Genomic DNA, 18,183 nt, shown 5'->3' with positions numbered 1-18,183 from the left:
TCTCTCTCTTACTCTCTCTTTCTTTCTTTCTCTCAAAAATAAATAGTCCAGATCTAGAGACCATGTGAGCAAAAAACAAAAAGGAAGGGAAGGAAGGAACGTAGAAAACAGGATACAACCCAAAGCAAAAGGGATTTCTGTTTCACTGGCTCAAAGTATTTGAGAAAAGAGTCCTGAGAGATGAAATGCAGAATGCAGGGCTGGGACCAAAGGGCCTTTGAAAGTTTAAACTCATGGTGACATACGGGTATCAGCCTGGCTCTATCTGTACAGCAAGTGACTCTTGATTTTCGGGTCATGAGTTCAAGCCCCACGTTGGGCATAGAACCTACTTAAAAAGAAACAAAACAGGGGCGCCTACACGGCTCAGTTGGTTAAGCCTCCGACTTTGGCTCAGGTCATGATCTCGTAGTTTGTGGGTTCGAGCCTCGCGTGGGGCTCCGTGCTGACTGCTCACAGCCTGGAGCCTGCTTTAGATTCTATGTCTCCCTCTATCTCTGCTCCTCCCCTGCTTGCACTCTGTCTCACTCTCTCAAAAATAAACATTAAAAAAATAATTTAAAAAATAAAAATTAAAAAATTAAAAAGACAAAAGCAAAAAGCCACAATAAAAAAAATAGTAATAAATTCATGATGACATTATCAGCTTTAGGAAAATCTGATCTCCTAGCAGTAAGTACACATCCACATTGCAAGTCCCTACCTGCTTTAAACAGGCCATGTAATGGAGTGGTGCTTAGACGCTCTTGTGGGTTAAAATGTGTCCCCCCCAAAAAAGGACATGTCTAGCACCTATGAATAAGACCTTATTTGGAAATCGAGTCTTTGCAGATGTAACCAAGTTTAGGTCATAAAGGATGAGGATGGGCCCTACACCCGATAGCTGGTGTCTTTATAAGAGAGAGAAGGAGATTTTTTTTTTAATTTAAATCCAAGGTAGTTAACATACAGCTACATACAGTTATACATATACAACTAACATATACATATACAGTTACATATACATATACAGTTAACATACAGTAATAATGATTTCAGGTGTAGAATTTAGTGATTCATCACGTACATATAACCAGTGCTCATCCCAACAAGTGCCCTCCTTAATGCCCATCACCCATTTGGCCCATCCCTTCACCCAAACCCTCCAGCAAACCCTTAGTTTGTTCTCTGTATTTAAGAGTCTCTTATGGTTGGCCTCCTTCAAGAGAGGAGATTCAGAGACAGACACACAGCCACAAGAGACAACTGCCATGTGAAGAAGGAGGCTGAGGCTGGGAGTGATACTGTCACAAGCCCAGGAAGACCTGGGGGCCAGCAGACGCTGGAAGAAGCAAGACCCCCCCTCCCTAAGAACCTTCGGAGGGAGCATAGCCCTGCCAACACCTTGACTTTGGACTTCTAGCAACCCGACTATGAGAATAAATTTCTATTGTCTTAAGACATCCAGTTTGAAGTATCTTTTGCAACAGCCTTAAAAAACTAACACAGACATGAATTAAACTTGACCTGAAAATCATCCATTCTTTGGGACCTCCAGAGAAGATGGGCGAGATCACGAGCAAGGAAGCAATCCTAGGGAAAAACCGAGGTCAAGAGGCACAACCATGTTTGGAACTATGGGTGTAAGACCACTGTCTCTGGGGAAAGGATTCTAAAGAAAGGGACACAGTCAACACTGGAAGGTCAGCAACTTTCTAATGACTGGGGGTCTGGGTTCAATCTTTGCCTGAAAGGATCCATCAACAATGGGGCTAATCCTTCCATTGATATTTAATCACTGGGCTACTTGGCTGCCCCACAGGCTTTCTCATCTTTGCTCACTCAGGCCAGAATACACATATTCTTTATTCTTCCCATTGTCCTCATCGAGGAGAGGAGCACTTTGCTATTAATCCCCATGTGTAAGTGGATTATGGAACAAGAAAATATGACTTGGAAGATTAAGTTTCTACTAGCCACCGCCAACCCAAAGATGAATGTGTATTTAATTAATGCAATTTGCTGATCAGAAAAGGAACCCCTCCTCACTGCAAAATCTTTCTAAGTTAGAGAAAACTATGCATAAGAAAGTAAGAATCACCCTTAATCTCAATACTGAAAGATATTTATTGTTGGGATTTTGGCTACACAGCATTTACTATTGGCGCCTGATGTAACTAAGAGAAATACTTTACAATTAAAGGGAAAAAAAGGCATTGATGAGATATTTGGGAAGAATCTCTGAGACAGACCAAAAAAATAAAAGGCGGGGGGGGGAGGCAGGGGAAGCCCACAGACTGTCTGAGGAAAATGCAAAAGGCTGAAGCCAGGTAATCAAAAGCCATTAGCCACTTCAACACTTGCTAGATGTCAGAGATTTCATTCAAATTAAAGGGGGAAATTCAAAGATCTGACTCAGACAGGCTGCTGCAATACTCATGGTATTAAACCATCCAACCTGACTCATGTCCTAATTAAGCTCTCCAGTTCTAAATTCCAGAAAGTAACTTTTCCAAATGGAAAAACTGTACTTTTAATATTTCCTTGAGAGCTTTTCATTTTCCCCCAAATCATGTATGGTTTTCTAGCAACCATAACATAGCAACCAGGACCATATTAAGACACACTCCTGGAATAAGTCTCCCCAAGCCCCTGTAACTCAGCTGTCGTGGCTGCGGGCTGGGCCCCAGAATGTTAGGGGAGCTGGCTCTCTCTGCACCCCTAATAAAGTCCAAGCACTGTAAACTGCTAGATGCTAGTTGCTAGGAGGCCCATAAATTCACTTTTCCTGACTTGGATGGGATTCAGAACTGCTGCATCACAGGCTGCGAAGACAGGGATGACCACAATTAAAATTCAGAGGCTGTCCGTGAGGGATAATGTTAGCCCTTCTCTCTCTAATAAGCTGTGAACTGGTTCTGGTGTAAAGAATGGGCCATTAACTTAGATCTCTAATGTCTTTGGCAAGAAGAACTCCAAGATCCTAATACCAACCTGCAACAGTCATAAATATGCTCATCTTATTTTAACCCCATTTTCTCGAAGAGAGAGAAGGCCATTTGGGTATTCTTACTCGAAGCAAGTTGAAACCCCACAACAGGCTCCCACAAACCTTTCTCTTTAAGGCAACTTGGTGGTAAGCAGTCACAGGCCGATTGAATCCCCAAATAAAAGCATTAACTGTCAGGAGGGGGACGGGGAAGGGGGAAGGAAAAACAAAACAAAACAGAGATTGAATATTTTAAGTCAATATTAGGAGGTTTTAGTTGTTTTAGGTTGCGGTGAAATGTTAAAGTTCAATTGATATTTATAGATTGAAATGATAATTTCTAATCAGAGATATCAAGATGAGATAATTATTCTTACATTCAAAAAAATTTTCTAAAATGTCACAGTGCATCTCGCACTGTCTTTTTTTTCTAAAAATGTTTGACGCTCCATGGACTGCTTAAGAGGTATGACATTCTAATGATCAGACTACAAATACTTGTCCTCACATAACACTGACCACAGCAGAGTTGAGGGCTAAGGATGAGCCTTTCACGGTATGTTAACAGCAATATTCTGAAGTCATTAAATGGATGATCTTGCCCAAGCACTGAGGGGCCCAAAACCCCTGAAATGATCCATTTTTTAAAAAAAACTTTCTATCCTAAAAAAGATACTTCATTTATTCCAGCTAAAATAATAACCAAAATAATCTGATGCCTCAGATGATTCATTATTAATCTGACAGCTCACTTCCAAATACCTAAAAAACATCAGCTCCTGTTGTAAGTGAAGAAATTTACATATGCGTTCTCTAATGGTATTTGTGTCTTTTGAATGCAGGGTTTCTGGGGGGCGCCTGGGTGGCTCAGTCGGTTGAGCCTCCGACTTCGGCTCAGGTCATGATCTCACAGCTTATGAGTTCAAGGCCCCCGTCGGGCTCTGTGCTGACAGCTCGGAGCCTGGAGCCTGCTTCGGATTCTGTGTCTCACTTCTCTCTCTGTCCCTCCCCCACTTTTGTCCTGTCTCTATAAAAAATAAATAAATGTAAAGAAAAAAAAAGTTTGAATGCAGGGTTTCTCAACCTCAGCACTACTGACCATGGACCAGATAATTCTTTGTTCTAGGGGACTGTCCTATGCATCACAGAATGTCAACATCGCTGGCCTCTAGATGCCTGATATCTCCTTATATCTAGATAGATACCAGTATAACCTCCCCAATGTGACAACCAAAAATATTTCCAGATGATACCAAATGTCCCCTGGCAAGCAAAACTGCCCTCTGTTAAGAACTTCTGTCCTCACCTAACACAACAAAAATATCACCCAGCAGAAATGTAATGCCCAAAAGCTGATACCCAAAGACACCTCACTTTCAAATTACTTTGCAAATATTTCCTGCATGTGCCTTTGGTAAATAAGTAAAATAACTGAATCATATGCACTGAGTTTTTGAAGTAAACAGGCTATTTTTCTTTTTTTTTTAACGTCAAATCACAAGGAGCCAAGAATACTCAATGAAGAAAAGACAGTCTCTTCAATAAATGGTGCTGGGAAAACTGGATATTCACATATAAAAGAACAAAACTTGACCCCTACCTTACACCTCTCAAAACTTAAACTGAAATGTATTAAGGACCTAAATGTAAGACCCAAAGCCATGAAACTCCTAGAAGAAAACACAGGAAGAAAGCTCCTTGACATGAGCCTTGGTAATGATTTTTTGGAAATCATGTCTAAAAACACAAGCAAAAGGGGTGGCTGGCTGGCTCAGTCAGGAGAGCATCTTACTTTTGATCCTGGGATCATGAGTTCAAGCCCCTTGTTGGGCATGGAGCCTACTTAAGTAATAATAATGATAATAATAAATAAAAATAAAAACACAAGCAATAAAATCAAAAACAAGTGGGCTTACATCAAACTTGAAACCTACCTACCAAAAGAAACCAACAAAGTGAAAAGACAACCTACAAAAGAGGAAAAAGTATTTGCAAGCCATTTATCCGATAAGAGGTGAGTATCAAAAACATAAAGAACTCCTATAACTCAATAGCAAAAAGCTAAATAACCCAATTTAAAAATGGGCAAAGGACCTGAATAGACATTTCTCCAAAGAAGATACATGAATGGCCAACAGGCACATGAAATGATGTTCAACACAGTCATCATTAGAGAAACGAAAATCAAAACCAGAGTGAGGGATCACTTCACATGGGTCAGAATGGCCATCATCAAAAAGACAACAGCAGGGCACCTGGGTGGCTCCATCCATTGGGAATCTGACTCTTATTTCAGCTCAGGTCATGAGTCATTTTGGCTCGGTGCGTTAGTTCTAGCCCTGCATCAGGTTCCACACTAACAATGCTCAGTACAGAGCCTGCCTGGGATTCTCTCTTTCTCTCTCTCTCTCTCTCTGCCCCTCCAGCACCTCGCCCCTTAAAAAAAAAAAAAAAAAAAAGACAAGAGAGAACAAATGCTGGCCAAGATGTGGGGAAACTGGAATCTTCACACGTTGCTGATAGAAATGTAAAATGGTGCAACCACTTTGAAAACAATCTGTCAGCTCCTCAGAAAATTAAACATAGAATTACCATATGACCTTAGTGATTCCACTCCTAGGTGTTTACCAAAAAAAAATTCTTAAATGAGTATCCAAACACATATTTGTTACACTGGTGCTCAGAGCAGTAACTATCCACAATAGCCAAAAGGTGGGCTCGATCCCAATGTCCATCAGTTGATGAATGAATAAATGAAATGCAGCATTATCCATACAGTAAAATATTACCAAGCAATAAAAAGGGATTCTGACACATGCTGCAACACAGATGACCCTTGAAAGCATGATGCTAAGCAAAAGAACGTGGACACACAAGGTCACATTTTATATAATTCCATTTACAGGTAATGCCCAGAACAGGCAAATCTACAGACACAGATCCGTAGTCACCAGAGGTGAGAGGGAGGCATGGGGAGAGGAAGTGCATAATAATGAGCACAGGGTTCCTTTTAGGGGTGATGAAAATGTTCTAGAATTGATTATGGGGATAGCTGCACAACTCTATAAATATACCAAAAACCACAGAATTGTACACTTTAAGGAACTAAATTGTATGGCATGTACATTACATGTTAATAAAGCTGTTATAAAACAAAAGCAACCTAGGGGCACCTGGAGGGCTCAGTTGGTACAGCATGTGACTCTCAATCGCAGTGTCGTAAGTTCGAGCCCCGTGTCAGGTGTAGAGATTACTTAAAAATAAAATCTTAACAATATCCAAATTATGGAAAGAGCCTAAATGTCCATCAACTGATAAATGGATAAATAAGATGTGGTATATATACAAAATGGAATATTACTTGGCCATGAGAAAGATTGAAATCTGGCCATTTGCAGCAACGTGGATGGAACTGGAGGGTATTATGCTAAGTGAAAGAAGTCAGTCAGAGAAGGACAAACACCATATGTTTTCACTTATATGTGGATGTTGAGAAACTTAACAGAAGAGCATGAGGGGAGGGAAGGGAAGGGGAAAAAAGTAGTTACAAACAGAGAGGGAGGAAGGAGAACCATAAGAGACTCTTAAATACAGAAAACAAACTGAGGGTTAATGGGGGTGTGGGAGAGAGGAGAAAATGGGTGATGGGCAATGAGGAGGGCACTTGTTGGGATGAGCACTGGGTGCTGTATGTAAGCAATGAACCATGGGAATCTACCCCCAAAAGCAAGAGCACCCTGTCTACACTGTGTGTTAGCCAACTTGACAATAAATTATATTTAAATAATAATAAAATCTTACCAAAAAAAAGGCAATCTATAGACAAGGCATAGAAGACGTAATCATGCTTACAGAACACAGTCTTAAAACCCTGGTGGTGACAGAAGCTGGGGGTATAAGGTGGAGAGGGGAGAGCTGAGAGGAAAGACAGATCCAGACACCGATATTCTTATTTGACAAAGGGGAGGTCAAATGTCACAGTCTTCGGTTGACGAAACTAAATGAGAGGTCTATGTAAGTAACAAAGAATGAAGACTAATCAATATAAGAACTATAAATATCAGCAGCAAAAATCTGGAGAAGGAAGGAGGTGAGAAATAAGCAGCCTAATTGTCCTTCATCATAACAGGAAGCCGATAAATAAAAATGGTATAAGCATATTATTTAGAGATACAAAGACAACCACCAGAAGAACAAAAAACAAAAATGAACAAAAGTGATCATTTCAGGAGAGTACAGAGTGGGCGGGAATAGAAAAGGCATGGGAACAAAAACACATTTCACGTAAGCTTGTCTGCTACGAGTTTGTTAATGCTATATGGAATTATTATTACTTCACACCCTGTTTTTAGAAAGAAATCAAACTTGGCATTACTTGAGATTAGGAATATGGATGAAATAAGAATATACCTTGATGGCAGGAAAAATATTAAACCGGATCATCACCACTGAGTAAAATGTGACTGAAATCTAACCAAGCAGCAGTCTCTGTTTCGCTGTCCTGCCTTCCCCTCCTTGCGGTGTATCCAGTAAACTTCTATCCCCTTTAAAAATAAATAAGTAAATATATTTGAGCAAAATAAGCAAATATATTTGAGCAAAATTGACTCAAGTTTTACAGCCAGAGACTGCATCCATATTAAGGCAAACCTGGAAATGTATGTTAGATCTTTAAGGGACCAAGAAACATGCACAAAGCCTCTACTCTCTGCATGGCAGACAGACGGTTAAGAATCCTCACGCGGGTCAGGGCACGGGTGGCAAGAATATTCAAAAGACCTAAGATCACTGTGGGATCCAAAGGGCATTTCAGATGAAAGAAAGTGCATATGGCATTCTCTCCCTCACAACGGACCCCTGTTTAAACACACATTAAAAATGAAAGGGCGAGGGGCACCTGGGTGGCTCAGACAGTTAAGCATCCCATCTTGACGTGGGTTCGAGCCTCACACTGGGCTCTGTGCTGACAGCTCAGAGCCTGGATCCTGCATCGGATTCTGTGTCTCCCTCTCTCTCTCTCTCTGCCCCTCCCCACTCACACTCTCTCTCAAAAATAAATAAACATTTAAAAAAAAACCACGAAAGGGGGAAGGTGAACACTGCTCAGCACCAAAACCCAGCAGAATTTGCCACCGGGGAAGTACCACACTCAGTTATTTAAAACCTCATCACAGTTACAACTCTGACACCTGGGACATGATTCTGGACAGCTAAACTAGGACGCTTCTGAGGGTGTCCAATGGTTACGCTAGGCAGTGGGCACAAAGGAGTGTCCCAGAGCGCTTAGGGCCTCACAGGCATGGAAAGGGGCTCCGCGGGGACCAGAACCTAGGGGCCCCTCCAAGTCCTCGCCATCCCTGTGCCATGGAAAGACATAGAGATGCACATTTTGCAAAAAAAAAAAAAAAAAAAAAAAAAAAAGGCAAACACTAACACATTGCCTCGGTTTGGGTCAGGCTCCTTTTAAGTCCAAAAAACCCAAAATCCACATACAGAGCTCACGGCAGAGTGATCCCACAGCTCTGGGCCTCTCAAACACTGCCCAAAAGGCAAGTTGCCCCGGCTAAATGAGTTCCAGAGGCTCCCAGAGCTTCCTGCTGGAAATCTTCATTTGGCCGCAATTCAGCCAATGCTCTCCACCCAGCCCAGGTGATGAGGCTGTGTCAGATGAGATCGTGTTCCGGGGACAGGGGATAAGGGACATGAAGAAGCCCTGAGATGGTGAGGCTTTGGGCTGGAATCCTAAAGACGTGGGAGGCCTCCACGGTGGCAAGGGGAGGCAAGGCAGACCCCCCTCCCTCAGGGCCCCTCAGACTCAACCTGAGGCAGACATCAGGCCCGCCCCACCCCCTCTTCTGAAGGGCAAAGGATAGAAAATCCCATGGACCCCATTTCCGTGGTGGACAATTCCACAGGGAGAATTCCCAGACCCATTCGCAGACCCTAACCTCCCCCTCCCCCAGGGTTGACCTGGGGGCTTATCCAGGGCCATTATCACCTCTGCAGAGGGCAGAGGAAACTAGAAACAGGCACCAGAATTGATCTATATTTACAAGGTTAGCAGCTCCCAGTGGAGCAGGAGGAAGAGGAAGAGGAGGAGGAGGAGGAGGAGGAGGAGGGGGAGGGGGAGGGGGAGGGGGGAGGGGGAGGGGGAGGGGGGAGGGGGAGGGGGAGGGCGGGTGGGCAGACAGAGGCGCTCGGGGCTGGAGGCAGCCATTGCAAAGACAGGTTCCTTCTGCAGGATTTCCTGCCTCCTCCGTGGGCACAGAGAACAGTGTTTGGGGTTTTTAAGGAAAAGCAACTGAACTTCCAGAACCTAATCACTCATCCCCTCCCCCCACCCATCCCAAGCCAAGCTGGGGCACCCAGATCCACAGTCTTCCAACCACTTAATTCCTCACACATCTGTATACTGATCTGTAGGTCTTTATATAAAATCATGTTCTTTGGGGGGCAGATGATGTAGTTAAATAATACAAGAGGCTTTTTTAAAAACCCTTCTCCTTCATAAAGTCAAAGCGGCCCCGGCCAGAAAAACATGCAATATCTTTCATATCATACTTTGGTTTTCCCAGGGGGCTGCAAAACGCTAGGACCCCCATTGCCCCAACTACACCCAAGTGTCCCTTTATGGAAAGAAACTTTGTGACAGCACTAAAACTCAAAGGGCCTTGGCCCATTCTGAAACTGAGGATGCACTCAGCTGAAAGAACCTTCCTCTGTTAAACGTCCTTTGAAGACACACAATTGACCAGCTCTCAGATCATGGCAGTATTGTGCACCCCCACCCCCCAACACTTTTGCTACCATTTCAAGGAACTGAGACCCTTGCAGATGAATGCAAGCCTCTGAGCTCAGGCTCAGTCCACGAGGAAGGAACCTCTTCACCTAGCAAAAGAGCTCCAAGGTCTTCTAGAAGAATCTCACAAGAACACAGGAGGAATCTTCGCATAACCACAGTCTAGACCTTTATGAATTTCTTAACGAGGTCCCTGGAGACCCAGAACAGTGAAAGTCTTATGCTGGAGGGATGTGGAAGAAGGTACAGGAGATTGGGAAGGGGATAGAAGGGGAAAACCCACCTAACTAGTAATATCTGGTACCTTTCACACTAGACCATTGTTTTCAAAACATTCTGTTCCTGGCTGAGTACTGCTTAATTTTTGAGTGCCTCTTTTATTCAAGTTTTTTTCATTTTTCTAAATAAGTGATTTGGCCTACAACGATGAGAGATAACTTTTTTTTAATGCATTTATTTATGGGGGGGGGGGGGCAGAGAAAGAGGGAGAGAAGGAATACCAAGCAGACTCTTTCTCCTGGCGCTCGAACTCCTGGAGCAAACCGTGACACCATGACCTGAGCCAAAATCAAGAGTCTGATGTTTAACCGACTGGGCCACCCAGGCGCCCCAAGAGAGAACTTTTCTTTAAATACAGGGGTCATTACCTAAATAAAACTGATTATTTAGGCATGAACTGACCTCTAATTTGGAACTGTTAAACAAACAAACAAACAAAAAAGACACAGAAAAGTGTTGCTGGGGCCTGTTTTTTCTGGTCCTGTATTGAGAAAAATCAAACAAAAAGACAGACATACACAGAAACATATACTCTACCCATCTGCTTAATTTGGAAAGGAAAATTAAATGCACACATGTACAGTGTACACACACATGCACACACACAACTCCCATGGAACAGTGTTTAGGATACAGGAGTCCAGTCTACGGCCATACCACCCTGAACGCGCCCGATCTTGTCTGATCTCGGAAGCTAAGCAGGGTCGGACCTGGTTAGTACTTGGATGGGAGGATACAGGAGTCCAATGACCAGAGACAGTGAAAATGAGGATCTTTCTCCACTGTAAGCCTGCACCTGTGGGGTTCAGGAATCTGTCCATCCCCCACAGGAACCAAATTCTCTTTCAGCCTTCCCACCTTTGCCCCTCCTGCACTCGCAAACAGCAGAAGCCCCTGCCTTCGCGGACTTCTATTTGAGGTTTCAATGTGATCCCTGTGTTCTCACCTGCCTTCCTCGCTTGGGAAAGCACAGGCTTGAACTTTCCATTTATTAAAGTGCAGTCTCACAAACCCTTCTCCTGCAGACAGTAAGCTCCTTGTGGAGAGGAAAGAACCAAGTGTTCACAACCAGCACACCCAGTAGGCCCTCAGCAAGGCTCTGGGGAAGAGATTTCCGGCCAGGCGCTGCGGAAAGCCTGGGGTTCAGTGAGCCGCCCCAACTGCAGGAATTTTGACCAGGAGGAGACTGGGCCAGGCGGGGAGGGGAGGAGAGGGAAGCTGGGAGGGAGGACTGCAGGGGAAAAGGAGAGGAAGTCTTCGTCCCCGCTCCTTGCAGGAGCATTAGAGAGGAGTTAAATTGTCAGCTAATGAGATTTCCTAACCACGTGCTCCCTTTTAAGTCTAGGCCCCCAATTGATTTGATCCCCAGATGGCTGCAGGGGGCACAGCTGCCTTTCAGCATCCCTAAGGGCCAGAGAATTCCCAGAACAAGTGCAGGAAGGCTGGGAATCATGGCTGGGAGAACTTTAAATAGGTTATCTCGTACATTAATGGAGACCTAGCAATAACACCACTGGCCCCTCTGTTTGCAGGAGTCAGCCACCTCTTGGGGTGACTGAGGCAGGTCTGGGGAGCAGAACAGGGTTGGGAGCATTCTCTGTGGGCTTCTGCACCCGCTGGACAGACTTGGGTTCCAGTCACTCACCTAGTTTCTGTCTGTCCGTTGGCTTTTGGGGGCCAGTTAAGACCCCTGAGGTCAGGGCACATGGGTGGCTCAGTCGGTCAAGCGTTGGACTCTTGGTTTCGGCCCAGCTCATGACGATCTCACAGTTTGAGGGTTCGAGCCCAGCACTGGGTTCCACACTGACAGTGCAGAGCCTACTTGGCATTCTCTCTCCCTCTCTCTACCCCTCCCCCACTCACTTTGTCTCTCTCTCTCTCTCTCTCTCTCTCTCTCTCTCAAAATAAATAAATAAGCTTTAAAAAAAAAAAAAAAAGACCTCTGAGGTTGACATTCAAAGAATATGTTATTGGACCTAACCCAGTAATTTGCCCCAACCAGCAAAAGGGGGTTGAAACTGGAAACACTTTTTCGATAATATCCTATGTTGTAGCCAAGTCTGAGATTGTGTCTCTTAAACTATCTGATTATGAGCTGTACAGGAGTTTTTCTTGGTTTTGTTTTTGTTTTTCCTGTATGAAACTGGCTTCTCGCTTAACCTTAAAAAAAAAAAAAATAGCCGTGTCGGGCTGGTGGAGCCGAGGAAAAACAAGTCAAAACACACTGACGGCATTTTGAAGATGTTCAATGAAATCATTTCTCCCTTTCTACCTTCCTTAGTCAACAGCCTGCACCTTTAGTTTATTTCTCCTTTATTCAAAGATAATTACTTAGCAACTTTGGTGTTTACCAGTCAAAAACAAACTCCCTGGCGGGGCTCTTCATTATGGGGTACAACAGAGCATATTCTAGAAACCAGAGATTTACTAAACTTCTGCCACAAGACACAGCTCAAATTTCGCTTCTACCAGGAAGTGTTCCCTCCCCGCCTCCAGGTATCTCTTTGTTCAAACCTCCCTCCATCCGGGTCCTAATCACTTTGCACAGTGGCCATTGGTTCATGCGGCAACCGCTTCCCACCTGGACAAGTCTCCCTCCTCCAAACCCAGGCCTGGGCCTCTGCATAGCCTTAAAGGAAGAAGGAAGAAAGAAGAAACAACTAAAACCTAATGGAAATTCAAACACATAAAATGGAGCTGGAAGCGATTAGATAACTATAATTAAACCTAAGGCCAAGTAAAACAAGCCCTGTTTGAAGCTGAAAGCAGTCTTCAAGCTTTCTAAAATAAAATAGGAGCCAGGGAAGTGGAGAATAGGAGAAGGGGGAAAGACACAGGCTAGCTATAAGAATAGATTCCCTCTAACTGGGAGACACCATTCCAGTGTTTCATCTGTGACAGTTGCTGCGCTAAAACTAGGGGTTTTTAACTGTCGTTTAAAACCCGCCACAAATGGGAATACACGTTATTCCCACTTTACAGACTCGGAAACTGAGTAGCTCAGCCTAGATCACTCAGCTTGTGAGTGACACTGAGCAGATACGGGAACCCGAGTTTGTCCGACCTCTGCGCCCAGGCTCTCAACCTCTGCTCCAGTTCAAACTGTGCACCAAGTCAGCACACTCGGGTAACCCGATCGCTACCGCTCGGACTCAAGGATGCCCCACAGCTGCTCTGCGGGACCGCGTGGGTACCATTAAAAGCGGGCATGGATTGGCCAGCGTCCCCAAGGGCTCGCGCGCGTCCTTCAAGACTTGGCAGCACGCAGGGAAAGGCAGGCTCGGAATTAACCTGGGCTGATCCGGAGGCAAGGCCAGAGGATGCTACTGGAAGGGAGGTGAGCTTGGCTCGGTCAGCGCCCTGACGGCCGTCAATCTGAGGACCCCTGGCAGGGACAAGGCTCCTCTGGGTGCACAGGGCCTGGGGGCCGCCGTGCGCGGCAGGGACTGGGCGCGAAGGCGCCGTCTAGTCGTCTTTTCCCTGCAGCATCTCTCCAGGAGGCCGGGGGAGGGGGCGTCACCTGACAGCACGCACCAACTTCTCCCAGCTCGGAGGGGGCGCGTGGCGGCAGCCTCGGGCCGGGGAAGCGCAGCGCGCGGCTCTCGCCCAATGGCGAGGTGTGTAAACAAAAGCGGGCCCCACGCGGGTCCCCCAAAGGGCGGTGAGCTGCGCAGCGCAGCACGACCCTAGCGGCAGAGCCCGCGAGAGGGCGAGGCGGGGTCGGGATCGGGAGCCGGGAGTCCTCGCACAGCCCCCGGGATCCCGCACCCGGACCAGTCATTGTCTGCGCGCGCGCAGAAGGCCGTTTTAAATGCCTCCTCCCAGGTTAGCCACGGGTCCCCGGCCCGGTGTGCCGGCCCCCAGGCTCTCCGTCCCGCGTGTCCCGCCCTGAGCGCTGCACGGATCGCCAAGGTGAGAGCCGACAACGTCGCCGAAAACCCAGGCCTGGAGGTGCCCAAGTCAGGGACGGAGACACACACACATACACACACGCACACGCACGCCCTCCCCGAAGTTGATAAAAATCAGCCGACAAATACAAAGTGCCGCCGCCGCCGCAGGTCAGCGCCGACCTCCTGCTGCCGAGAAGACCGAATGCCAACGCCTGGACACTGTCACTTTCATTCGGCACCGGGCACCTGGGCGCCGCTGGCTCGTCCCCCTCCCGACTGCTCCCTCGCACGAGGGATGTTTCCTCTAGCTTACCCTCGCCAGCTCCTCACCTTCCAAGTGTGTGAACGCGAAAACAATACGAGTAAAACCCAATCGGGGGGAGCTAGGACCCGCCGGGAGCCCCAGTGTGCGGGAGACTGGGGTCAGGACGTGCCCGACACGGGTAGAGCGGCTCCGGGCATCCTCACCCCGATCCCTCGGGACGGCTTCGGACAGCCGGCACAGGCCCGCGGTACTCACCCGCGACGCTCGTCCCGGATCTCCGCGACGCCGCCGGGGACAATGCGGGGACGCCGGGCTCCTGGGGCTGCGGGCGCCGAGGCGTTCGCGGCGCTGCAGAGCTGCGCGCCCGACGGCGGCGGCGCTGCTCGGCCCGGCCGCACTCCGGCCCGCTCGCCGTCTGCCAATGGGAGCTGTCAGGGCGCCTCTGCCGGCGGCCTTGTGGGCGGGGCCACGGGAACCCGTGGGAAACGGAGCTCCGATTGGGCCGCCTGACAATCGCTCCGCCTCCAGGCGGCCAATCGGAGGCGGCGGATACAGGAGCGGGGCGTTCGGAGTTGGGCTGAAGAGTGACAACAGGAGCACGCTGGGTACCCGGGCTGCATCCCGGCCGGTGGCACCAAGCTGGAAGGATGAGGGTGCCGCGCGCTCCGGCGCTGCCACCCCACGAGGGTCTGGCAGCGCGGCCTTGGGAGAGCGGGGGAAGGTAGCAGAGGCGCGGCGGGCTGGGGAACCGCGAGGGAGCCCCTAACAAAGCAGCTTTGGGAGGGCCGAGCGGCCTCCGCCTCCTCCGGCTATAGGTCGACGAAGCTGCCTGTCACTCTGCATAGGTGGAGGTGGCCAATGACGTACAGAGAAGGAGCTCGAGTTGGCGCGCGCGCGCGCGGCTCGGCATCCGTGGGATTGGTCGGAGGTAAAGGATTTTCCTGCCATCTAAGGCTGAGAGGAAAGGGGAAAGGAACGGGGAAGGGGAAGAGCCAGAAAACGTACCTGCGACACGTGGTCTGGCTTGGGAGGCGTGTGTCTGGCTCTAGGGGGAGACAGGAACTTTTTTACGAGGCAGGAAAACCCTAACGTAATGCCTCCCTCTGGATGCTGGGGAATGTTTGCGCTAACCGAGCTCCAGGTGGGGCACCGTGGCCTGAACAGAATCCTGGGGAGTCCTCGACTCCCCGGGATGACCCACCTTGCCCAGCGAGTGAACTTAAAATCACAGCGTGGGGCTTGGGCCTTAACATCCACCCACTGGGCAGAGTACGTGACTCGGGCTAGGTTCACACGGACCTCTTGCTGCCTTCTGTAAAATCCGGAAACGACCCTGGCAGTTTACCTTTCGCGAGGTTCCGAGCGACACCGAAGCCGGGACGCGGACGGTGGAGACACTAACGAAGCTTTCCCCACGCTAGGCCAGTGCTTCCTCCTCACCTTAAGAGCCTTGGACTTCACCATTAAGAACAAAGGCTGGGGAGAATATTCTTTACAGCCTGAGGGGTGGGAAGACCTGGGCTCCCGGGGTTATCTGGTTGAAAACAAAAGGAACCGCAAAAGGAATTGCCAGTGGCCTACAGGGTAAACCTGAACTGGAAAACGAAAAATCATCCTTGACTTCCCCCTCCTCCTTCTCTTCTTGCCTGCCTCCCAAATCCATGCCCTCCTCCAGGTTTTTTCTCACCCGACCACAGGTCTTTCTGCCCCCACCCTCTTGAAATCTATTCTCCCCTCTGCGGAATCATCCTTCTAAACTGAAAAATCGTATTTTGGGCCCTCACCATTGGGTTCTTCCCTTTCCCCAGAATACCCTCCCCTCCCTCACTTAACAGCTCCTACCCATTCTTCAGAACCCAGTTTTGCAGGCAATACATTCATGCAGTAGACATTTGCTGAATTCCAGCAGTACAGCAGTCTTGTAGACACTGGAAACCTCCTGTATGGTCAAACTTAGAGACCCCCCCCCCAAGCTCCTACTCCCTCCTTGTATTACCTGGGCTGAAATTGAAAGTTAAGTATGTCCTCTGCCACCAGCACAGAACTCCATTCCATCCAGAATCTTCTCTGTCTTGTCCTCTGCTGTTTCCCAGTGCCTAGCACAGTACTTGATATATTTGGGGCACTCAAAAATATTCAGTCAATAAATATAGACGAGCTATAATTAGAGGTAAGAGCTTTGAAGATTTGAAGTGCTTCTAAAGCATCAGTTTTGAGAAGTAGAGTTAGGATAGTAGATGGAAGAGGGGTATGTCCGCCAGATGCCATGATGGGTGTTGCAGGGAGGTTTCTGAGTGAAGTTTGTGAGATTTTCCAAGACACCCTTTCAAAAAACTACCTTCATCTCAGCGAATACCTTGCCCAAGCTTCTCAATGGAGAGAATTCTTGGGTGAAGCTTTTCATCCCAGGAGAAAAAGCAATTTCTTTCCTTTTCTTTTCTTTTTTTTTAATGTTTATTTTTGAGAGAGAGAGAGCCCAAGCAGGGGAGGAGCAGAGAGAGGAAGAGATAACACAGAATCTGAAGCAGGCTCTGGGCTCTGGGCTGTCAGCACAGAGCCCAACACAGGGCTCAAACTCAGGAGCCCTGAGATTATGACCTGAGCTGAAGTCTATGCTTAACCAACTGAGCCACCCAGGTGCCCCAAGAGTATTTAAGTGGTTACAAGCCATCATACTGGACGGGGGGGGGGGGGGGGGGGGGGGGGGGGGAATATATACACACACACACATATACTTCTGAGCTCAGCGTTTTCCCCAAAGTATGTTCAAAAGTGCGTTTGGCTATTCTCTGGAGCCAGACTGCCTACTCTCAAATCATAGCCCATCATTTTCTAGCTGTGACCTTGGGCAAGTTACCTCAGATCCCTGTGCCTCGGTTTGCCCATCTTTATAAAGGAGATGACAACAGTCCCCACTATATAAGGTTGGTATCGGGATGAATGAGTTAGGATCAGTCATGAGCTTAGAAGAGTGCTTGGCATATGGTAACATTAAAGAATGTTCATTAAATAAACATCTTCCACTGGAGACACATGTGGCGGGACCTGCTGAAGCCATCCGTGTCAGTGACAGGCTACTACATTTAGGCTTTCCTGGGAGTAAGCAGTTGGATTTCTCTTCTCTGCCTCACTCCCGGCTGCTACCTGTTGTTAAGGACGTATCACTGTTGCCAGGTGAACTTCAGATTAATCCTGAGTGGCCATCTCATAGCCTTGGGCATAGCTCTTGCTGCTCCTAAGAAATCTGAAAAGCAGTTAAGAGAACTCAGGAGTTAGACTGGCTGATTTGAACCCAAGCTCCACCAGCTCTGAAGCCTTGAGCAGGTTACTTAATCTTTTGTAAGCCTCACTTTCTCATTCTATAAAATAGAAGTAACCCCCTCACCCATAAGGATGTTGAGGGACTTAAAAAAAAGGTCACACACAGGGGCGCCTGGATGTTTCAGCTGGTTAAACGACTGACTCTTGATTTCAGCTCAGATCATGACCTCACGGTTCGTGGAATCGAGCCCCAGGTCAGGCTCTGTGCAGACAGTGCAGAACCCATTTGGGATTCCTTCTCTGCCCCTCCCCTACTTGCTCGCTCGCTCTCTTTCTCAAGATAAATAAATAAGCGTGAAAAAAATTGTAATAAAAAGTCATACACAGCACATGGTATACACTCATAAAAGTTAGCTCTTGGGTTTAGCTAAGTTAACTAAACACTCTGCGTCACAGTGTCCTCATCTTTAAAATGGAATAATGAGGGGCGCCTGGCTGTCTCAGTGGGTAGAGCATGCAACTCTTGATCTCAAGGTCATGAGTTCAAGCCCCAAACCGGGCGTCGAAATTACTTTTTAAAGGGAAGGAAGGGAAAAAAGAAAACTGAATAATGACATTTCATTAAGTGTTTGAAAACCCTGAATGAGATGGTATGAGAAAAGCTTAGCTCTTTGCATAAAAGGGAGATGGTTACAGAGGAAACCACCGTTTGGGCTCT

General features: G+C 47.3%; 1 protein-coding gene across 6 annotated transcripts in view; it reads right to left on the bottom strand.

The window, feature by feature from the left end:
- Window positions 1–18,183, bottom strand: part of LOC106977845 (uncharacterized protein C10orf95-like) — a 182,660-nt gene that overhangs the window by 70,190 nt on the left and 94,287 nt on the right. For 4 of the 6 annotated variants that reach the window (XR_008297568.1, XR_008297567.1, XM_053220645.1 and 1 more), the window contains exons 1-3: window positions 15,550–16,168; window positions 15,210–15,249; window positions 14,460–14,781 (exon numbers count right to left, since the gene is read on the bottom strand). The exons of 1 other annotated variant lie outside the window; for it this stretch is intronic. Coding sequence is in view for 3 of the 5 variants with exons in the window: in XM_053220645.1 (XP_053076620.1) it covers window positions 14,460–14,781; window positions 15,210–15,249; window positions 15,550–15,668 (481 nt within the window). In the remaining 2 variants the exon portion in view is untranslated. Of the gene's footprint in view, window positions 1–4,438; window positions 7,513–14,459; window positions 14,782–15,209; window positions 15,250–15,549; window positions 16,169–18,183 lie in introns of those variants that run through there. One more of the 6 variants, XM_053220644.1, reaches the window with a different exon arrangement.

Source organism: Acinonyx jubatus, chromosome C2 (genome assembly GCF_027475565.1).
Source record: "Acinonyx jubatus isolate Ajub_Pintada_27869175 chromosome C2, VMU_Ajub_asm_v1.0, whole genome shotgun sequence".
NCBI classification, from domain to species: domain Eukaryota; kingdom Metazoa; phylum Chordata; class Mammalia; order Carnivora; family Felidae; genus Acinonyx; species Acinonyx jubatus.
Note: the sequence above shows the minus strand (reverse complement) of the source record. Positions and strands in the feature narration are given on the sequence as shown.